We start from the raw sequence: 19,309 nt of genomic DNA, 5'->3' as shown, positions 1-19,309 counted from the left end.
TTACAAAGCTCAAAGTTTATTAAGAGATCAAAGATCAAGAGTTGTACAGTGTATACAGTATTTAAATGCAAGGTGTTATCAGTGGTATTGAAGACTTACTGTGTGCAGAGCACTGTACTAAGCATTGGGTAGAGTACAGTACAACAGAGTTGGTAGACACGTTCCCTGATTTGGAGGGGTCGGTTAGTAAGAGATCCCCCCGGCCTTGGCTAAGTGTTAGGGCTCGAATTACAGGCATTTCGGTTACCTCCTCAAATACCTCAGATGGCAAGTGTAGCGCTGAAGACCATACCTCTTGTGTATGCAGTACACAATAGCGCAATAGCAGTACACAATAGCACAATACATAATAGCAGTTCGGGCGGTCACATGCGCCTGGGAACATCCATTAAGTTGTCCAGCTATAGCAGAGAGAAGAAAAGAGCCTATGATAAGACTTTTTTGATGGCTAACCGGCCACTTGGTGAACCCTCCTGTAGTATTACAGCAGAATGTTAAATGTCAAGAAAACAAACATAAGCAGTGGGAAGTGAATCCGACTGAAATTTGGTAGGCTTTAAAATCCCTGTTCAAGAAGTAAAGCTAAACCTTAGGCAAATTATTTAGGTAATTGCATCCTTACCAACGGACACCTGGATGACTTTAAGGTTATCCCCTTCATGTCTCCCAAAAGTTTTCTATGATGTAACTTTTTTCTTTAAATCGCTCTTTCACTTCTCTGATGATTAAATCAAAATTAAATCCGAAAGCACCTTTGAGCGTAGCGTTCTCGCTTTGTTAGTCTGCAGTATCTCTGAGTTGTTCTGAGAGCCTCTGAGACCTAGCTTTAGATTATCTCAAGTACTGATAGTTACCTCTCAGGTAAAGAGCCCTGTTAATGCTGTTGAGTCTAGATCGGTCTTTTATCATTAGCCAATTCAAGCATGATTTTTACAAAGCTCCTCAACTAGAAGGGTGAATCAGTAGTACTGGAGTGCCTTCTATGGGCAGAGCACTGTACTAAGCCCTGGGGAGGGTACAGTAGAAGAAGACCTTCCCTTTCCTTTTATAGATTTCCAAAGAGTTGCCTAGTCTAGTGCTAATTGATTCGTATTTAGCAGCACCAGGCTGCCTTCAGTCTTAAGTAATTTCAACAGCTGTGCAGTAGGTAACCTAACAATTCTCTCCCTCTTTTACTTCTTAGAATTAGAGGAGACCTGAAGGGTGGAAACATTTTACGTATGGTGACTGAAGGGTAGACAGTTCAAATATGCTAGTAGCAGGCTACTGTGGTTATTTCTAGGCCACAGGATTCTGGAGGCTTTATTTAAGATTGAAGTTTTGGAACTGTGTAGGTTACTGTGGTATTATGGGCTCATATGGAAGGGCTAATATTAGTTTTCCTTGTGCTAATCATAAAGCAGGTTTAGAAGGCGTAGCAGTTTGGTAGATCTCCAAATTGCTTCATTTTCACTTTTGAAGTAGCCTTTTGCATAGGTCTGATTGTAGTTGGTGAAATGCAAATATCAGAGGAGGTAGAATGCATTGCTGCTTGAATGTTCATCAGTCCTGGTAGCGAAGTCCTATGTTCCTCATGGGAGAAGTTCCCATATTAAGTGGTTGGCAAGGCAGCAGGATCAGTGATATCTTGTTGGATTTTGAGATGATTCTGTTGAAGCTCTTGTGAATGTTTTGCTGTGTCTTGCATCTTTTTAAAAAGCTATTTCTTCCCCAAAATGCAAGTTTTAATTTGCACTAGAATAAAGTATTTATTTCCTTAAAGATTTAACAGAGGCTTTGGATGAAGATGCAGACCCCACAAAATCTGCACTGTCTGCAGTTGCATCTTTGGCAGCTGCATGGCCACAGTTACACCAGGGTATGTGTGGGTTTCATTTTGGTTTTTTGTTTTTATCCTCTTTTTCAAAAAGGCACATTTTACATTAAATTCCTTTAGTTATCTGCATTCAAAGTAACTTTCTTTCATTTTTAAAAACTATAGGCTGCAGTTTGAAAAGCTTGGATCTTGATAGCTGCACTCTTTCTGAAATCCTAAGACTTCACATCTTAGCATCAGGCGCTGATGTTACGTCAGCAAATGCGAAGTATCGTTATCAGAAACGAGGGGGATTTGATGCTACAGATGATGCTTGTATGGAACTGCGTTTGAGCAATCCTGGAATACTGAAGAAACTTTCTAGTACTTCAGTGTATGATTTGTCACCAGGTAAGAAATATATCAGACTGTGGTAAAGATGTGTTCTCAGTTACCTGATGTATAAACTTTTCTTTTTAATCCTTCTGTTAGGGGAAATTACCTTAAAGAAACCTATTTAAGGAAAATTTAGATTGGGAGCCCCATGTGGACAGTGAGGCAGGGACTGTGTCTAATGTTTACTCTGTATTTACCTTGGTGGTCAGCAGTAATCTGTGAAGTACCACAGAGCACATGGAAATACTAGGGCAGTGATCATAAGAACCCTAAGAATAAACAAATGTGTAAATTCTGAAGTTTGGATCCTTTTAAATCATCTGACCAATTACCAGGACTAGAGGTGTGTTTTCATTTCTTGCCTCCCTCATAAGGTTGAACAGATTTGGCAGTAGACTTTCAGAAATATATCTGGCTGAGACAATGAACGAGAAGTTCTTGTTTGGAAGAAAATTCACTGTGAAATCTCACAGTCTTTTTGTTTTCCCTCTAATGGAAGTTTCATTGTGAAGTTCATAGTCATTAAGAGAGTTCCATTGCCTTCATATTAACCAAATAATGCTCATAATGCTCTTCTGGGGGTTTGGGTTGCTCTTGAAGAGTTGGAGGACCCGAAATCTTGCTGTAGTGCAAACTACGTTTTTTAAAAAGAAGCCCTTTTTCTCTGAGTAATTGCAAAACTCCCAAAAGTAGTCTGTATTCTCAAATCACCGAAGAGAAATTTTTTAGATTGAGTCAGTCCTTGATCTTGCCTTCCTTTTTCCATCAATGGTTAAAAGAGTAAAGGTAACGGTTAAAGTCACTTTACTCTCCCAATCTTAGAATTCACTGGGTCAAAGGACCTGGGCCAGAAAAATAAATTGCAGGTAATCATTAATCCAGATCACTCAATTTATATGGTTTATCTTGTGGTTTTCTTAAAAACATCAGCAATAACCTAAGTTTTCCTTTTTTTTTTTTTTTTAAGCCTTAACCATAGTTTAGCAAAGTTACTTGAAAAAGTCTACACATATTGAAAATTAAAATTGGCTATTTGGTTTAGAAATGGTTTAAAAATTGAAACCAAACCCCTCAACTATTTTATGATCTCTTAGAGTCTAAGGAAGGCCTATGTGAATTCTTCCTTGCATATAGCTCTCCATGCCACCTACTAAATTCAGACCGGCACAAATCCATCAGAAAAAGGCATGCAGGTCTTAACTTGATGACACATTAAATCAGTGCCAGCAATGGTGATATGATACAAGTCAAACTGGTACAGAAATATATATGCAGGCAATAGCCAGGAAGTAATTTTTCTGATCACAGTGTTTGGTCAGATTCATATCAAAGTATTATATATCTCTATATCCATTTTGGAAATTTGTCTCATAGAAGGATCTGAAGAAGAACGTGGGGAGAATCCAGAGCAGAGCAACAGAAATAGGCCCTTTGAGAAAGCATCAGGGTTGAGAAGTAGAAAGCTGAGGGAAGATTTGGGAGAATACTAACCAGTTCTCTGAGTTGCTTATGTAGTCAACAGTAGAGAGAGTTATATTTAAAGCAGGAAACAGTTTGGGCAGAGGGAATCACTTCTTGACTGCGAGGGTTTTAATCACTGGAATATGCATCCAAGGAAGGTGTTATGTAATAATTGAGGTATTTAAGCACTTCCTGTGTGTCAAGCACCGTTCTAAGTGCTGGAGGATATAATCAGGTCAAACACAGTCCCTGTCCCCAGCAGGGTTCAGAGTCTAAGTGGGAGGGAGAACGGGTATTGAATTCCCCGATGAGGTAACTGAGGCACAGAGAAGTGAAAATGACTTGCCCAAGATCACACAGCAGGCATGTGGCAGAGCCAGAATTAGAATCCAGGTCCTCTGACTCCCAGGCCCATGATCTTTCCACTAGGCCATGCTTCTCCAGTAGCCACTACCCTTTGAGAACTAGAAGAAAGTAAGTTAACCAACTGGGTTAGATTTGATATTCACCTGGTTGTCGTCACTGGGCTGTAAGGAGCTCAGGCTCTCTCAGGCCTGTGATTCTTTTTAGTAATTTAGCTCCACTAGTGTGGTGTTGTGAAGTCACATGAGAACTACAGTTAACTTGATTTGAAACTCATCCTTCTGCTTCTTAGGCAAACAGTCCTAGAAGTGAGCCTTTCAAGATGAATTTGACACATCTTGAAATTGTCTCTTTAGTTACCTCATAAACAGGATGGATGTTCATTCAGCTAATTGAGAAACCTGTACTTTCATGGAGCAGCTGACTCACTTAAAATCACACCTTTTGATCAAATCTTACTGTTCCTTTCTTGAAATGTGTCCTCTCGGTATTACTAAACTTGGTCTCTTCTGTTGTGAGGCTCTTTGACATTTAAGCAGAAGCTAGAAACTGGAAAAAAAATCTCCTTGACTCAATGTATCATATAAATCCCTTCCATACATTTGATAGGTGAAAAGATGAAAATTCTTCATGCACTCTGTGGGAAACTACTGACCCTTGTCTCCACTCGAGATTTTATTGAAGACTATGTCGATATATTACGACAAGCGAAGCAGGAGTTTCGAGAACTAAAGGCTGAGCAGCATCGCAAAGAAAGAGAAGAAGCAGCAGCTAGGTGGGAATAATACAGCTAAATAATGTGAGATTAAATCACACATGCAAATACTTGGTGCCAGAAAATGTGATTAGGTGTGTTTCTCATGTCCTCCTCCTCCTCCTTTCCCAGAGAAATGATTCACTCCTGCAGATCTACCCCACACTTGCATAAATCTGCTGTCTTTGACTTTCTCCTGTCTCCCCTCATTCTTCTGTAAAAGTAAAAGGTTTAGGAGGTGGAAAGGTGCTTATGTTTATTGTGCGGGGGGCATGCTTATCCAGGAAGTTTTCTACCCTTTCCTTGGGAAGGAAAGGAAGTGACAGTTGTTTGGTGCAGTGTCTTTCAAATTGGGTCAGCTGTAATCTCTTGTTTTAATCTCTAGGATACGCAAAAGAAAGGAAGAAAAACTCAAGGAGCAAGAGCTAAAGATGAAAGAGAAACAGGAAAAATTGAAGGAAGAGGAGCAAAGAAATACTACTGCAGAAATATCCATTGGGTATGACCTCAGTCACTACTTATGCATTATTTCAATTACTGTCTGTTTTTAGACTGCTTTAACGTTTTAAAAATGAAAATTAATAGAAAATTAATTGTGCAGACGAAATGTCTCTAATGAAACACAGGAGAAATGCAAGTATCATCTTCCTCTGAAGACATTGCTTTTTATTTGATTTGCCTTTCCCAATCTGGGCTAAAGAGCAAAACTTCCAAGTGAAATATTTGCATTGTTTAGAATTTTAAAGCCTAAAATTTTTATTATTGGGTTGGGACAGGGAGGATTGTAATTCACTTCCTTTGAGGTTTCCATCTCCTTGTAGGTACACCAACTTTACTAGGGTTTGTTTGCCGGTATTTAGGTCTCTAGTCCCAGTCCCACCAAGCCAATCTCCAACAAAGTTGCAAATCTGGTAAATAGGCTCTTGGGGTGGATAAAGAAGAGGTGCAAAATGTAGTATCCATGCAGGTAAGGGTATTTGGTGAAGGGGAAGCCACAGACACAGCCAGACTGGTGCTAGAAAAGAGCAAGAAAAGCACTAGAATAGAATAGTAGTAGGCCCACGGTAAGAGAGGTCAGGGCGTAAGCTGTAATGAGAAGGTTCCACTTACTGAGATCTCTGCAGTTCTGGGAAAGGCCAATGGTTTGGGTTCTGTTCCCAGCCTGGCAAAAAATACGTGAATCAAACCCAAAGAATTGGGCTTCCGAATCCCAAGCAGCCCCTCTGGGGGCAAGGTTGGAACTCTGGCACTGGCCAGAAGGAGCAGCATAGTCCCCCAGGGAGCATGAGCTCACCGCCCAGGTGATTTCTCCAGTTGCTATTCTCTGAACGGGAGGGACAAGCAGGGCAGGGAGAAGGGGACAATTAAGCTGGGGGAATTAATTTCCCTCCTCAAAGCTGCCAGTGACCAAGTAACAGAGGAGCCAGGGCTGATCTTTGTCTCCCCAGCAGCCTGTGGGCCCTCTCTAAGAGTCTCATAAATGGATAGTCAATGTTGTCATCCATAATATAAGCATAGATCTGCTTGTTCACTGGGGTGGGACTTGAACCGGAACCCCAGCTGAAAAGAATGAGATGTGAAGCCAGGTTTTGTCCCTCAGCAGTGGCCACCCACCCTGTCAGGGCCAGAAGGGCCAACAGAGCAGACCAGTCACCTTCAAGCTGAACTCCAGAAAGTGGGGCTAGAGGGCATGGCGCTTCAGTGATCAGACTCCGGAGTCTGGAATGTACCCTGCCCTTTCCCCTTCTCAGTTTCAACATCCAACTCCCTTTCTGCTAGTTTTACTGCTCTGTCTCCAGGGATTTCTGTGGCCCAAAACCAAATGGTGGATCAGGCTGGTTAGGTAGATTTTCTTGGCATATATGTGGCGATCATGAGTCGACCTATACCTGGGCTGGTCTATCCCACAGCCAGTCGGCAATAACAGCAAGGCCTCGTGATTTAGTAGGAAGAGCAGGGGCCTGAGAATAAATATCACTAATTATTACCGCTATTATCAATAGTTGCCACACTCCATAGGAGGCTAACTGGCTGTCAGTGAGGCCTGATGTCTCCCAAATGCCACAGGGGTGGGGAATGAGAAAGGGGAGGAATTCCTTAATCACATGGTGATTGGAGGGGAGAGTGAGGGAAAACTATAGGACGAGCAGGTCAAATGCTAACTCCCGCACTAACGGCTCTCCTTGCTGCCTTGGGCTTTACAAGGCCCTCACTCTTCCATCTTGTCTGCATTTATGAGTGGGTATAGGCATATTGTGTGCTTTGCTAACATATTGCTTATACAGAGGGAAAGTATGAGCAAAATAACTTGTTCCCAAGTTCACGTATCTTAACTTATAAAGTTACAACAGTGCTTGGCACATAGAATGTGTTAATAAATACCATAATAATAATAATTGTAGATGATTGACTTGTAGATGATTGAATATAAATGGAAGCAGCTTTGGAAATACCTTAATTCTCAGTTTGGAGAAAAAGCACAGCATATGAAGAGGCACCACACATACTTAATTGACTTGAAATATCTTTCTTTTCTGCTCTAAGGGAAGAGGAACGGGAGGATCTAGATACTAGCACTGAGAGCAAAGAAATTGAACAGAAGGAACAGGATCAGGATACTGTCACAGAAGATGAGGAGGATCTGGGATCCAGTAAAAGAGGAAGACGAGGTAATATTGGATCTTCTCTTTTACACTTTCTGAAATGAAAGGAAAAGGCATCCTGATTGTCCCTATTGTCTGGCTGCTTTTGACAGGTAGTCAGTAAAAAGCTGTCTGTTTCACTTTATTCTATGAAGTTTCTATTAAGTAACCTTTAATTGTGTGAAATTATTTGCATTTTGAAAATGTCATTGTTTGGCTCTTTATTTTAAAGTGAACATGCACATAAGGCTCAGACAAAACTTGGCTCTAGGGTAGCATCCTACCTCTGTCACCTTCGAAGGTGGTGAGTCTAATTGGAAATTTTAATCAATTAAAAAAATGTTCATCTTAAAGGAGGATACTTTTTAAAGTCTTTGTTTTGCTTACCAGAGTTTCTCCATCATCTCCTCATCACTTCATCTCCCCAGGCCTCATCTTTCTCCTCCTTCCTTGCCATCACTCAAGAAGAGGTTTCTTGCCTCAGCTCTATCTACACCATTGATCCTCTCCCTCCTTATCTTCTAAAGGCACTTGCCTCCACTCCTTTCCTCTCCCATACTGCTGTCTTAGGTCTCTTACTCTCCCCTGGCTATGAGTCGTCTTTCTCTGTGTCTCCCCCCCCCCCCCTTTTTAAATGGCATTTGTTAAGCCCTTACTATGTGCCAGGCACTATATTAAGGCCTATGTTTAGATACAAGATATCAGGTTGGAAACAGTCCATGTCCCACAGGGGCTCATAGTTTTCATTCCCATTTTACAGATAAGTGAGGGACAGAGAAGTGAAGTGACTTCCTCAAGGTCATCCAGCAGACAAGTAGCAGAGCTGGGATTGGAACCCAGGTCCTCTGACTCTCAGGCCCATGCTCTTTCCACTAGGCCTGCTGCTTCTTTCTTTAAACAGACCTTAATTAAGCCTGACTCTCCCCTTTATTTTAGAAGCCCTTTCTGCATTCATTCACACAGTCGTATTTATTGAACACTTTCTAAGTGCAAAGCACTGTACTAAACGCTTGGGAGAGTACAGTTAACAATAAATAGATTCCCTGCCCACAATGCTGATTCTACAGGCCCTTCTCCTTGGCACACATCTCTGTACTCCTCAAGCCTTCACTGGTCCCCCGTGTCTCTCTGCATAAAGCAAAAACATCTCACACAGTTCAGCTTCAAGACTTTCCTCCAGTTCTCCCCATTTATATATCTGTTCTCTTCCCATGCTACTTCCCAACCCACTCAATTGGTCGTACCCCCATTAGCTTTCTACTTGTACCTTGCTCTCGAGTCTCCTGCCTCTGTCCCTTCACTCATGATATTTCCCCAGCTTGAAACTCCCACCCTCCCCCCATGTTCAAAGCCCTCCTGAAAGTCCACCTCCTCCAATATTCCCTCCATGGTTAATTCCCAGCAATCCAAGTCATACAAATCCATTACCTTATACCTATCACTGGCAGTTCGGAATATTCATTTATTCAATTGTTCATACTTATGTTTATCTCGTATATATTGAAAGCTCCTTGTAGGCAAGGAAAGTGTCGCTTGTTTTCATGGTACTTGTTAAACACCTAATTTGTGTCTAGTGCTGTACTAATCTCTGGGAGTGGATACAAGATAATCAGGTGCAACACATTCTCTGTCCCACATGTGGCTCACAGTCCCAAGTATTGGTTGTTTTGTACTTGGCAAGAGGATGTTTCAGCTAGTAGATGTTTAGTGAACGCTAGTAATAATTTCAGCCTTAAGTGGGTGGAATGATTTGGGTCCTGTATGATTTGTGTTATTTGAATTTGGGTGTTGTACATAAACAATATTTGTTGTAGTATTAACCTGTGACAGTATCCCCTCCACCCATTCCTCTCTGCATCCTTTAAATCAGCTGAGTTTGACCAGAAGTGCTGTTTTAGTAAATACTATCCATCCCATTCATAGGGAGAAGAAGTCAAAATGGATTTAAAGATTTCATAAGGCAAGAAGATCCCGGATGTGCCAAGAGAAAGTCTCTTACAGCTGATGAAGAAGAAACATTAAAACGGGAGCAACAAAAAAAGGAAAAGGATCTTCTCGAAAAAATTCAAAACGCCACAGCCTGTACCAACATTTTTCCTTTGGGCCGTGACCGCATGTATAGGCGGTATTGGATCTTCCCTTCTATTCCTGGGTTGTTTATAGAAGAGGATTATTCTGGCCTCACAGAAGATATGTTGTTGCCCAGGCCATCGGCCTTTCAAAATAATGTACAGCCTCGGGTGGCAAATGAACCTCAGGTATCTACTAAAACTGGAGAATGTCTGAAGGCTGAATCTACCTCCATTATTGACCAAGTTCCGTACAGTGTTGCCATACAGATGCCAAGGCCGGTGCATAAGCCAAACCGTTGGTGCTTTTACAGTTCCCAGGAACAACTGGACCAACTCATTGAGGCTCTTAATTCTCGTGGCCATAGGGAAAGTGCCTTAAAAGAAATTCTCTTGCAAGAAAAAGGCAGAATATGTGAACAACTAGCTGGTTTTTCAGAGGAAAAGTTCCATATTCCAGGTAAAGTTTCTGCGGAATGATTTTTCAATTCAGTTTCACAACAGTGGTTCCTAGAAATAGCTATGGGTCCAGCTTGCCCAGTTTTGGTGAACTGGAGCAATAATGCTCAAGTTCGTCTCTGCTGGGTCTTCATTTTCAAGAGAGATCAGCTTTCTGGTATGCTAGCAATTACCTTTTTTTTTTTTTTTTTTAAGCTTTTTAAAGTTTTTTAGTTTGAGATTTCCTTTGTGGTGAATATATTTGGGGTATTGAAATCACAGCCATCAAGACACCACTCATGCTGGTTTGCAGTAATAGAAAACACTTGATTCAAAGTGGAAGGCATCTTTCTCTCACTGTCTAGACACAAGTTAAACTGTTTTTCTTCTCCTCCTCCCCCCCCCCATACACAGTGACCCCCAAAAGTATGCTTTTGGTTCATTATTATAAAACGATTTGCGTAGGGGTGATCTGCAAATGAGGAATTCAGAGACCTTGATTAATTCCTTTATAAGTGGATCGGAACCATCCCTCCGATTACAGGGATTTTGTTTTTGTTTTGTGGTTTTGCCTGTTGATGGTTAACTATACTCATATCTGTGGTGGCCATGGGCCTCAGCGCCGGCCCCTGCAACCTCTAGGTTGCCAGCAGCCGCAGCCCCACCTCTCCAGTGACCGGGCCACCTCTCTCCAACCAGCAATCCCGGACTGCCCTGAGTTGTTGGATAAACTCTGTAGTGCTTTAAATGCAGCTGCTGTCTGATGCCGATGGCATTTGTGGACTAAGAACACTGGTGAGAGTCCAGTAACTTTTCAGTCCTTTACAGCCATCAGTATTAATATCATAATGCCAAGCGATTATACTGATGGCAGTTTATAAATGGCTTGAAGCATTCCCCACGGTCTCTTTGAGGCTCACCTGAAATGAAACTGTTTGCTCTAGAATCTTTAGTTCAGCATGATCTCTTCGGGCACAGACTTGCATTAAAAACCAGTAATTACACATGTCTAATACTAGCATTCTTGCCAGTTTCTTGATAGTGGTGTAGTCTTGTCTCCTCCCCTTTTCCCCTCTGACTTCCTCATTTCCTTCACCGTACATATAAATCTTGCAGGGGGCCCCGCACACTGCGTTGGGGTGGGTATAGGTGCCAGCTTTTCATATTGAACATGGGGGTTAGAACGGGGCAGGGATTTTAAAGGGCATGAGGATGGGAAGAGGACAAATGGGAAGAGCTTATAGGCCAGAAAGCCACCAGTTCACCCCTGACTCTAAAGTCTCTAGTCTCGTTAGAGATCTGGGTTGAGTGTTTCTGGAGTGGCACCATCATCCCCATTTCCATGGAGCAGGAACTTATCAACCAATGGTATTTATTGAGCGTTTATTATGTGCAGAGCACTGTACTAAGCACTTGGGAGAATACAGTGTAACAGAGTTGGGAACCACGTTCCCTGTCCCGTCACAGGATGGGACACTTGGATCTGTAACCTTTAGGCACTTGCTATTCACCCCATCATCAATCCCCCAGCACTTATGTACTTATCCATAATTCATTTTAAATAGGTCTTCCCCTCGAAACTGAAAGCCCCTTGTGGGTAGAGATTGTGTCTACCAACTCTGTTGTATTGCACTCTACCAACTTCTTAGTACTCTTTCTGCAGTAAGCACTCAATAAATAGCACAAATACTGGAGACTTAGTAGTAGTAGCTTTTAATTCTGCCTTCTACCTGTAAAGGCATCATATATCCTGCTCTCTGTCTTGCAGAAAAGTTGCCCTTCTACTGTTCAAGTTGTGCTTGCAGCCTGAGCAGCGGGAAGCAAGAATTGGGTGGCACCCTGGAACAGAGGAGAAGTAGCCATCCTTGGTGCCCGGGCCTGGCACCCCTTACTGGCAGGCTTCTCTGCCATGGGAGTCAGATGTAAGGGGTGCCAGGCCCGGGCACCAAGGATGGCCGCTTCTCCTACATGGGGGTCAGATGTCACTAGTGCCCATGGTAGCCCATTTTCAAAAATCCAGCGAGTTTAATAAAACTGAAATCTTACTCCTCACTTCATGATTGGTGTTTTTAAAGCACTAATGAGACTGGAGAAGGATTTGTGATCACAAAATGTCTTTTCTTGTTCATTACGCTCAATATTATGCATTCTTGTAAAGCACTTCGAAATTGGGGGTTTAACCGTTCAGAGTTTTCTCTTAGATTGTCATTCATGTGGATATAATTTTGTTGCACACTCCTTTCCCACTTCCAAACCTTTTCTTTTTCAAAACCAAGCCACTAGATACTCAGTACCATTTTGTGGAAATGTCATTCTTACAAGTGTTTTCTGAATGAGGTGTTTACCTGGTTTACCTCAAGCTGCTAGGAACGCTGTCTTAAAAGAATATTAAGAAGTGAAAAATCATCATAGATATGCTTGATTTGTTGCAGATAAAGCTCAAACCGAAAGCAAACCGACTTTGGGACGAGGGAGACTGTCCAGTACATATGATACTTCTCAAATGACTGCAGAAAAGCAGCTTGAATTGAGGCTGAGAGACTTTCTTTTGGACATTGAAGATAGAATCTACCAAGGAACACTTGGGGCAATTAAGGTACCATTAATTTTCATCTGCTCATGCAAGCTATTGGGACTGAACTCTGCTAATGTTTGGGTTCATTTACTGAAATTAAGGAACATCAGAAATACTGAATTTGCATGGGTCAGAAAGTTGAAGAGCATAGCTTAACAGGCCCTGTCATCTTTGAAAAATTTCATTGTCTTTTCCATCATTAGCCAATATAAGATTTATTCTAGATAAGCATTTAAAATTTTATTTTGGTTTTCATTGTAGGTTACAGACCGACAAACCTGGAGAGCAGCCTTAGAAAGTGGAAGGTATGAGCTATTGAACGAGGAAAATAAGGAAAATGGGATTATTAAAACTGTGAATGAAGATGTAGAAGAGATGGAAATTGATGACCAAGCCAAATTCATCGTAAAAGATAGGTAGGTGACAGCAACACTTCCCATTACGATTATTGTGTAAAATAACATCTTTACAATTGCTTAAATTAATCTTTTTTTTAAAAAAGTTACGACTTATCAGAACTTACGTAACTTCTAAGATACCAGTGAACTCCTGCTCTTCTGAGCCCAAAGGCCTCTGTGATCTCTATGCATCAGCAACCAATCTTACCAATTTCTGGACAGTAGGTATCTTGAGTGTGCTGTGTTAGCTTTGGCCGACTTCTTTAATCTTGGAGTTTTTTTGGTTTTTTCTAATCAAAATTGTTTTAATCCTCTTTAAAGAGGAGAAGATAGGAAAGAGAAGAAGAAGCTCATGTGATTAAAGCCATGACAACCTCCCTGCCCAGAAAATCATTCCCAAGCTAAGCATATGAAGCTTGCAGGCTGCCTGCCTACGGCCTCCTATAGTGTTCTGTGCAGCCTGCAGAAAAACTGGAAGTACAGGGAACCGGGGGAGGGAAGTGTAACAGGTGGGCCATCCGCCGCCTGAGGTAGCTGGCTTTGGACTGAAGGAGCTGATGCCGTATGCAGCCTCCATGCACCAGAAACACTGGCCAGTAGCAACAGCAGTGGCTCTTTCAGCCACAGACCTAGATTTGGAGCCCACGGCACTTGAGGGGAAGCAGAGTGGTGTGTGTATTTGCGGGGTGAAGAGATCTGATTTCTGATTGATCTGATTTCTGTTTCTGGCCCTCTGCCTCTCCTTTGCCTGCTGCCTTCCCACTTACCTTGGACCACCATTGCTACCCTCAGTGAATCTCTAAGAAAATAAGTAATAAAATGTCAACCAGAGTCATGTGATTACTGAAAGTGTGGTCTGTGATCAAATGTATAACTATGTAGAGCCCATCCACAGGATCCTATTATATTGGTTGACCAAGGATACACTAGTTCCCAGTTTCTTTAAGGTGTCACTATTGTACACCGAACTGAACCAGTCACCAGCCATAATTGACTTGACTCTACGCTTAAGTTCCCTATCGTAGTAATTTTTTTCTGCATTAGGGAGCTGTAATATCGATAAAGTACTCTTTTTTACCAAACTTATGAGCAGGCAGTTGTTCAGATAACTTTGTAAATTTTTTTTTGGCCTGTCATTGCTTTCAAATCCAATTTTTTTTTCCCCTGAAATTCATTTTTTGAAGTGTGATAATTCTCTGCGCTCCTTTTTTAAATTTTCCTCACCCTCTGTTGGCACTGTCGTCTTTCTGGTCTTTTCAAGGACTCCCAGGCTCATCAATTGATCCCCTACTCTGAGGAAATGTTTCACTGTAGAGAACAGTTTAAGTGGAGTTCCACTCCTCTAGAAAATATCTGTTTCAGATTAATGGGATTTACCTGGATTGTTTTTTATTATTATTATGATAGCGCGTCTTTCTTCCCTTTATACTCAGATCTGAAAGATAGTATTGGAAGATCTTTATTGTGTTTGGGGGTCTAACACAAACTGTATTTCAAAATTGTAGACTTCTGGGGATAAAAACAGAAACGTCAAGCGCTGTCTCAACCAGTACAAGCACACCGCAGCCAGTCAGTAACATGGTCCATTACCTGGCCAGTGCACTACTTCAAATCGAACAAGGCATTGAGCGTCGGTTCCTCAAAGCACCACTTGGTAAGTATCTGGGTCCACGCATTCGCTTTTTGCTACTGCTATATTCTAAACAGAAGCCCAAAGAGAACCTTCCTTAATTAACAAAAGGGTTAATTTTCAGCAGATTGTCAGTGGGGGGGAAGCTGCAATGAAATATCGGAAAGGATATGCCTTTCTTTCAAAAGAGGTAATTCCAGGAAGCTTAGTGGCCCGCCTTGGTTGGATAGGGGCCAGGGAGAGCCAGGAATTTCCCAGTGTGTATGGGGAGGAGCAGCCTGGGCGCCTCCCCTCCCCCTGCCCCCAGCATCATGGTATCTCCTTCCTCTTTCCTATTTAAGGTCTCATTTCCTCTTTTCCCACTCCCTTCTGCATCACCTTGCTCCCTTTAATTCAACCCCCCTCAACCTCCAGCACTTATGTAGGCATCTGTAGTTTATTTATTTACATTAATGTCTGTCTCCCCCTCTAGACTGTGAGCTTGTTGTGGACAGGAAATGTGTCTATCAACTCTGTAATATATTCTCTCAGTTGCTTAGTACAGTGTGCAGAGCACTGTACACGGTGCTCAATAAATACGATTGGATATGTAAGAGACCCAGCCAGATTTTCACACTGAAAAACAGTCACAACCCCTCCCTCCCCTGTCTTTATCTTTAACTATAGCTCTTTAGTAGATGTTTTGCTAGGAAGATAGTTTTTGCTCTTCCTGATAAACATTTAGTTGCACTTATTATAGAATTGTTTGATGCTAAGTTTAAACCTTCCTGCTTTTTCCTAACGTTGGATTGTAACTGAAACCCTTCAACTAACTTCTACTGATTTTAAAATTAGGTAATGCAGAAATTAATAAAAGAGTTCCAAAGGGAACTAGAAAGAGAAAGGAGGACGAAAGAAAGAAAGAGGAAGAACAGACTAGTAAGAGAGATGGTAAACTTTTATCTTATTGTTTCTTTGTAAGGAGCCTTAAACAAAATTTGGAGGATTGCTCTACTCAGGTTGCAGACATTTTCCAGTTTTATAGGCGGTTGTCTCCTACTTTATCTGGGCTCTGATAATCTGTAAATAAACTTTCGGACATTTGAGTCTGTGTTAGACCAACTTGAATTTAACACAGCCTAAAAACCCAATCCCTCCTCCACTCTTCACATTCAAGCTATGTAAACTCCATAAAAGAAGGGTATTAAGAACTGTACACCTAGATTAGCAAATTATGCGATAATAAAATTCAGAGCTTGAGTTTTCCTGGCCACAATGAAAGGCTTCCTGCTCTCCTCCGTGAGAGAGGATATTGCCACAGCTAGTCATATAGCTCTGGGTGAATTTTTTACAGACACCCACCTGCTCACAATGGGAGATGAATGGGAGAGTTTACTTTCATTGTTATTGTAACTACTTTCTATTAAAAACTTCAGAAGTCCACAGTGGGATTCCAAATATTCCCTGTCCATTTTATTGTCTGAAAACATGTCATTATTTATCCATCATCTTAACAGGCATCAGCCACCAAAAATGGTTACCTTACTGCACTGTGGGTTGGAGGTTTGTGTGGGGATGTTTCCTATGGGCCCATGGCCCCAGAAATCTCGCCAAGCCATCTCTCCGGGGCCCCTACTGCTTGCAATGGTAGAACGGGTGGGAGAAGGCGAGATGAGAGAGGAGGGCTTCCATGTTGACTTCTCTTACCTGGATGGAGACCTCCAACTCTCTGATGTGGACACTGGGGGCAACAGATGCTGGTCCTTTAAATTTTTCTCAACAGATGCTCTTTTGCAGATCCATTTTTTAATTCCAGCCCAAATATGGGATTGAGTAATCCTGAAATGGTGTTACCTTGGAAACAGGGGTTTGCTCCTCCCTAATCAGTGAGCAGTACCACACGCCTTGTATTTATTTGATTTGGACAGAAATCTTGCCTTTGTCTTTATAAATGGGGAAGATTACTGCTTTAATGTTTGCTTTAAACCAGTTTCTTTTTATTTAATATATACATATAGCTAGCTTTTCTTTATGTATGGTATCCTCCTTGAGCTCTGCCGTATATCAGAATGTAGAAGGTACTCTTTGGTAGTTAGAATTGATGTCTGCATTTCACTGTGTTGAAATCTGACATTCAAGCAGAAGCTCCTCAACTCTGGTAGTTTATGAATTTCAAGTGATTTATATCATGAACATTTATCCTTTGTGGAGTTGTCGCATTCCTTATGCCAAGTCAATTCAGTTTCCATATCCCAGTAAACCACATGGAAGGGATGGTAAAATCTACTGTCAGTACTCAAACATTTGACCAGAAAATGTGACTCTTCCTCTTCCTATTCATTTAAGATGCAAGTGACAGTGGTCGTTCTTATAAGACTGTCTTGGATCGTTGGAGAGAATCTCTCCTGGCCTCTGCCAGCCTTTCCCAAGTCTTCCTCCATCTCTCTACCTTGGATCGAAGTGTCATTTGGTCTAAGTCTATCCTGAATGCTCGCTGTAAGATATGCCGAAAGAAGGGTGATGCCGAAAGCATGGTGCTCTGTGACGGCTGCGATCGAGGTCACCATACCTATTGCGTGAGGCCGAAACTCAAGGTAATTTTAGCGGACCACTTTTCAGGTAAGAATTGAGACTAAGGGACACAGGGTATTAATGGAGTCTCGTGTATATAATGCCAGGCTGTTCCCGAAGGAGACTGGTTCTGCCCAGAGTGTCGACCGAAGCAACGCTCAAGACGCCTCTCCTCCAGACAGAGACCATCCGTGGAAAGTGATGAAGAGCAGGAAGAACAGATGGGAGAGGAGGAAGAGGATGACTATGGTGAAGTTGGGCAAAGTGAAGAAGAGGATTATGAGATAGAGCAGGAGGAAGAGGATGAATCTCAAGAAGAGGAAGAAGTGAGGTAAGTAAAAACCATCAAAACTCTGTTGACATATCTAAGGAAGCTTAACTCCCTCACTGGTGTTTGACAGTTGAAACTCTCAATAACTTCACTGTGAGAATTTCAATGAATAATTTACTGTTTTCGTACTATCCTCATTCGGCCATACTTTCCAAGAAGTAGAGAATCTTGGAATTGATATTTCTCTGAAGTCCAGGGTAAATAGGGCTCTGAATCCATATAACCAAATGCCCTCTTGATTGAATTTTCATTTTTTACCAAGCCCCTATTTTCTTGTTATGGTTGATGAGTCAAATACCTGATATTTAACTTCAAGTCAATTTTCATTTTTAAGAATGAGAGTATAGCATTGTGCATTCGTTACTCTGCATGAAAATAGTTGCTTGATAAAATATTTGGTTTTGAGATGTGTTTTAACCTTCTCTTCTGGTCTGCGAGAACAGTGAGTAGAGAGCTGTACACATGGTCCTTGCTCTTAATAACTTGCAGTCTTATGGGGAAAACAGGGAGAATCAAATTGTGTGGAAACGAGAGAAAATATAGGTACAGCTGGCAACAAAGAATCCAAAAAATGAATAACAGAAGTGTTGAGGGTGGCTGATGAACTGATATGACCTGAAGAGGTGTTGTTTTTTGGTTTTTTTTTTAGGAGGGGTTTGAAGGTGGGGAGGGAATTCTAAGTAGATAAAGGAGCTTATGTAGTCAGTTCACTTGGAAGGAGCCAAGAATGTGAGTTTGGGTATAACAGGAAAAGAATGGGAACTAGTAAGGAACTGATTTTTGTGTGTGTGTGTTTTAAGCTATTTGTTAAGCTCTTTACTTTCATGCCAGGCACTGTACTAAGTGCTGGTTTAGGTACAAGCTAATGAGGTTGGGCACAGTCCATGTCCCACATAGGACTTTATAGTCTTAATCCCCGTTTTACAGATGAGGTAACTGAGGCACTGAGAAGTCTTGATTTGTCTGCTGTGACCTTGGGCAAGTGGCAGAGGCAGGATTAGAACCCAGGTCCTCTGATTCCCAGGCCCATGCTTTATCCACATGCATTATCCACTAGGCCATACTGCTTGGAGGTCTTGAATGTAGTGGTCACAAGTGTCTAAGTTTTTCTTGAATAAAATCTCTTCTGCCCTTTAACGGTAGTTAACAGAGGAGTAGTTCATGGTTAATTTTGCAAAAAGGCTAAGTTGAGAGTCTACTTCGAGGGAAGTTGCCAACCAGTTTTATTGGACGGACATTAGATACCACACTACAGTAACCATTTCAGATTTAAAATGCGTGGTGGGGCTGGGGGGGAAATGTGCTCAGAACTGATTTAGGCAGTAATTTTCCGCATTAAATATTTACAGTCCTCCAAAGCGCGGAAGACCACAAGTAAGACTATCAATCAAAACCAGAAGCCGACTTAGTACTCCTTTCTCAAGTCGAAGCAGCCAGCGCCAGGACTCTGGGAGATATGGTTCTCGGAGTCAGCAGAATACCCCCAAACAAAGCGGGTCTGCCTCTAAAACTACCGGGAGAGGCCTAAGAAAGATAAGATCGGCCCCTACTACGGAAACTAAGCCTTCTTCAAGATTTCCAAGCCGCTCGACTCGTCAGAGCCATGGCTCGTTGCAAGCAGATGTGTTTGTTGAACTTCTCAGTCCTCGTAGGAGGCGAAGGGGCAGGAAAACTGCAGAAAACACACCAGAAAACAGCCCCTCCGGCTTTCCCAGCTTCAGGGTCATTGCCACTGCCACAAGTGAGCGGACAAGATCATTAAATTCCTCACCAAAATTCTCTCTTCAGGATAGTGAGCCCAAGAGAAGAGGCAGAAAACGACAATCTACAGGTAGAGCGTGTGTTGTCTAACAGTAATTACTGCTCCTCAGCTAAGTTGCCTCCCCTGCTTTCACCACCAAATTCAT

General features: G+C 41.9%; 1 protein-coding gene across 4 annotated transcripts in view; it reads left to right on the top strand.

The window, feature by feature from the left end:
• The window catches only part of BAZ1A (bromodomain adjacent to zinc finger domain 1A), a 73,193-nt gene that overhangs the window by 49,495 nt on the left and 4,389 nt on the right, over window positions 1–19,309 (top strand). For 2 of the 4 annotated variants that reach the window (XM_039914048.1, XM_039914047.1), the window contains 13 exons: window positions 1,763–1,858; window positions 1,982–2,206; window positions 4,625–4,790; window positions 5,155–5,268; window positions 7,314–7,438; window positions 9,335–9,940; window positions 12,351–12,514; window positions 12,755–12,909; window positions 14,397–14,545; window positions 15,356–15,451; window positions 16,847–17,094; window positions 17,179–17,402; window positions 18,752–19,233. In XM_039914048.1, the coding sequence (XP_039769982.1) occupies window positions 1,763–1,858; window positions 1,982–2,206; window positions 4,625–4,790; window positions 5,155–5,268; window positions 7,314–7,438; window positions 9,335–9,940; window positions 12,351–12,514; window positions 12,755–12,909; window positions 14,397–14,545; window positions 15,356–15,451; window positions 16,847–17,094; window positions 17,179–17,402; window positions 18,752–19,233 (2,850 nt within the window). The remainder of the gene's footprint in view (window positions 1–1,762; window positions 1,859–1,981; window positions 2,207–4,624; window positions 4,791–5,154; window positions 5,269–7,313; window positions 7,439–9,334; window positions 9,941–12,350; window positions 12,515–12,754; window positions 12,910–14,396; window positions 14,546–15,355; window positions 15,452–16,846; window positions 17,095–17,178; window positions 17,403–18,751; window positions 19,234–19,309) is intronic. The other 2 variants (XM_001511632.4, XM_001511658.4) reach the window with 2 other exon arrangements.

Source organism: Ornithorhynchus anatinus, chromosome 14, assembly GCF_004115215.2.
Source record: "Ornithorhynchus anatinus isolate Pmale09 chromosome 14, mOrnAna1.pri.v4, whole genome shotgun sequence".
Lineage (NCBI taxonomy): Eukaryota > Metazoa > Chordata > Mammalia > Monotremata > Ornithorhynchidae > Ornithorhynchus > Ornithorhynchus anatinus.
Note: the sequence above shows the minus strand (reverse complement) of the source record. Positions and strands in the feature narration are given on the sequence as shown.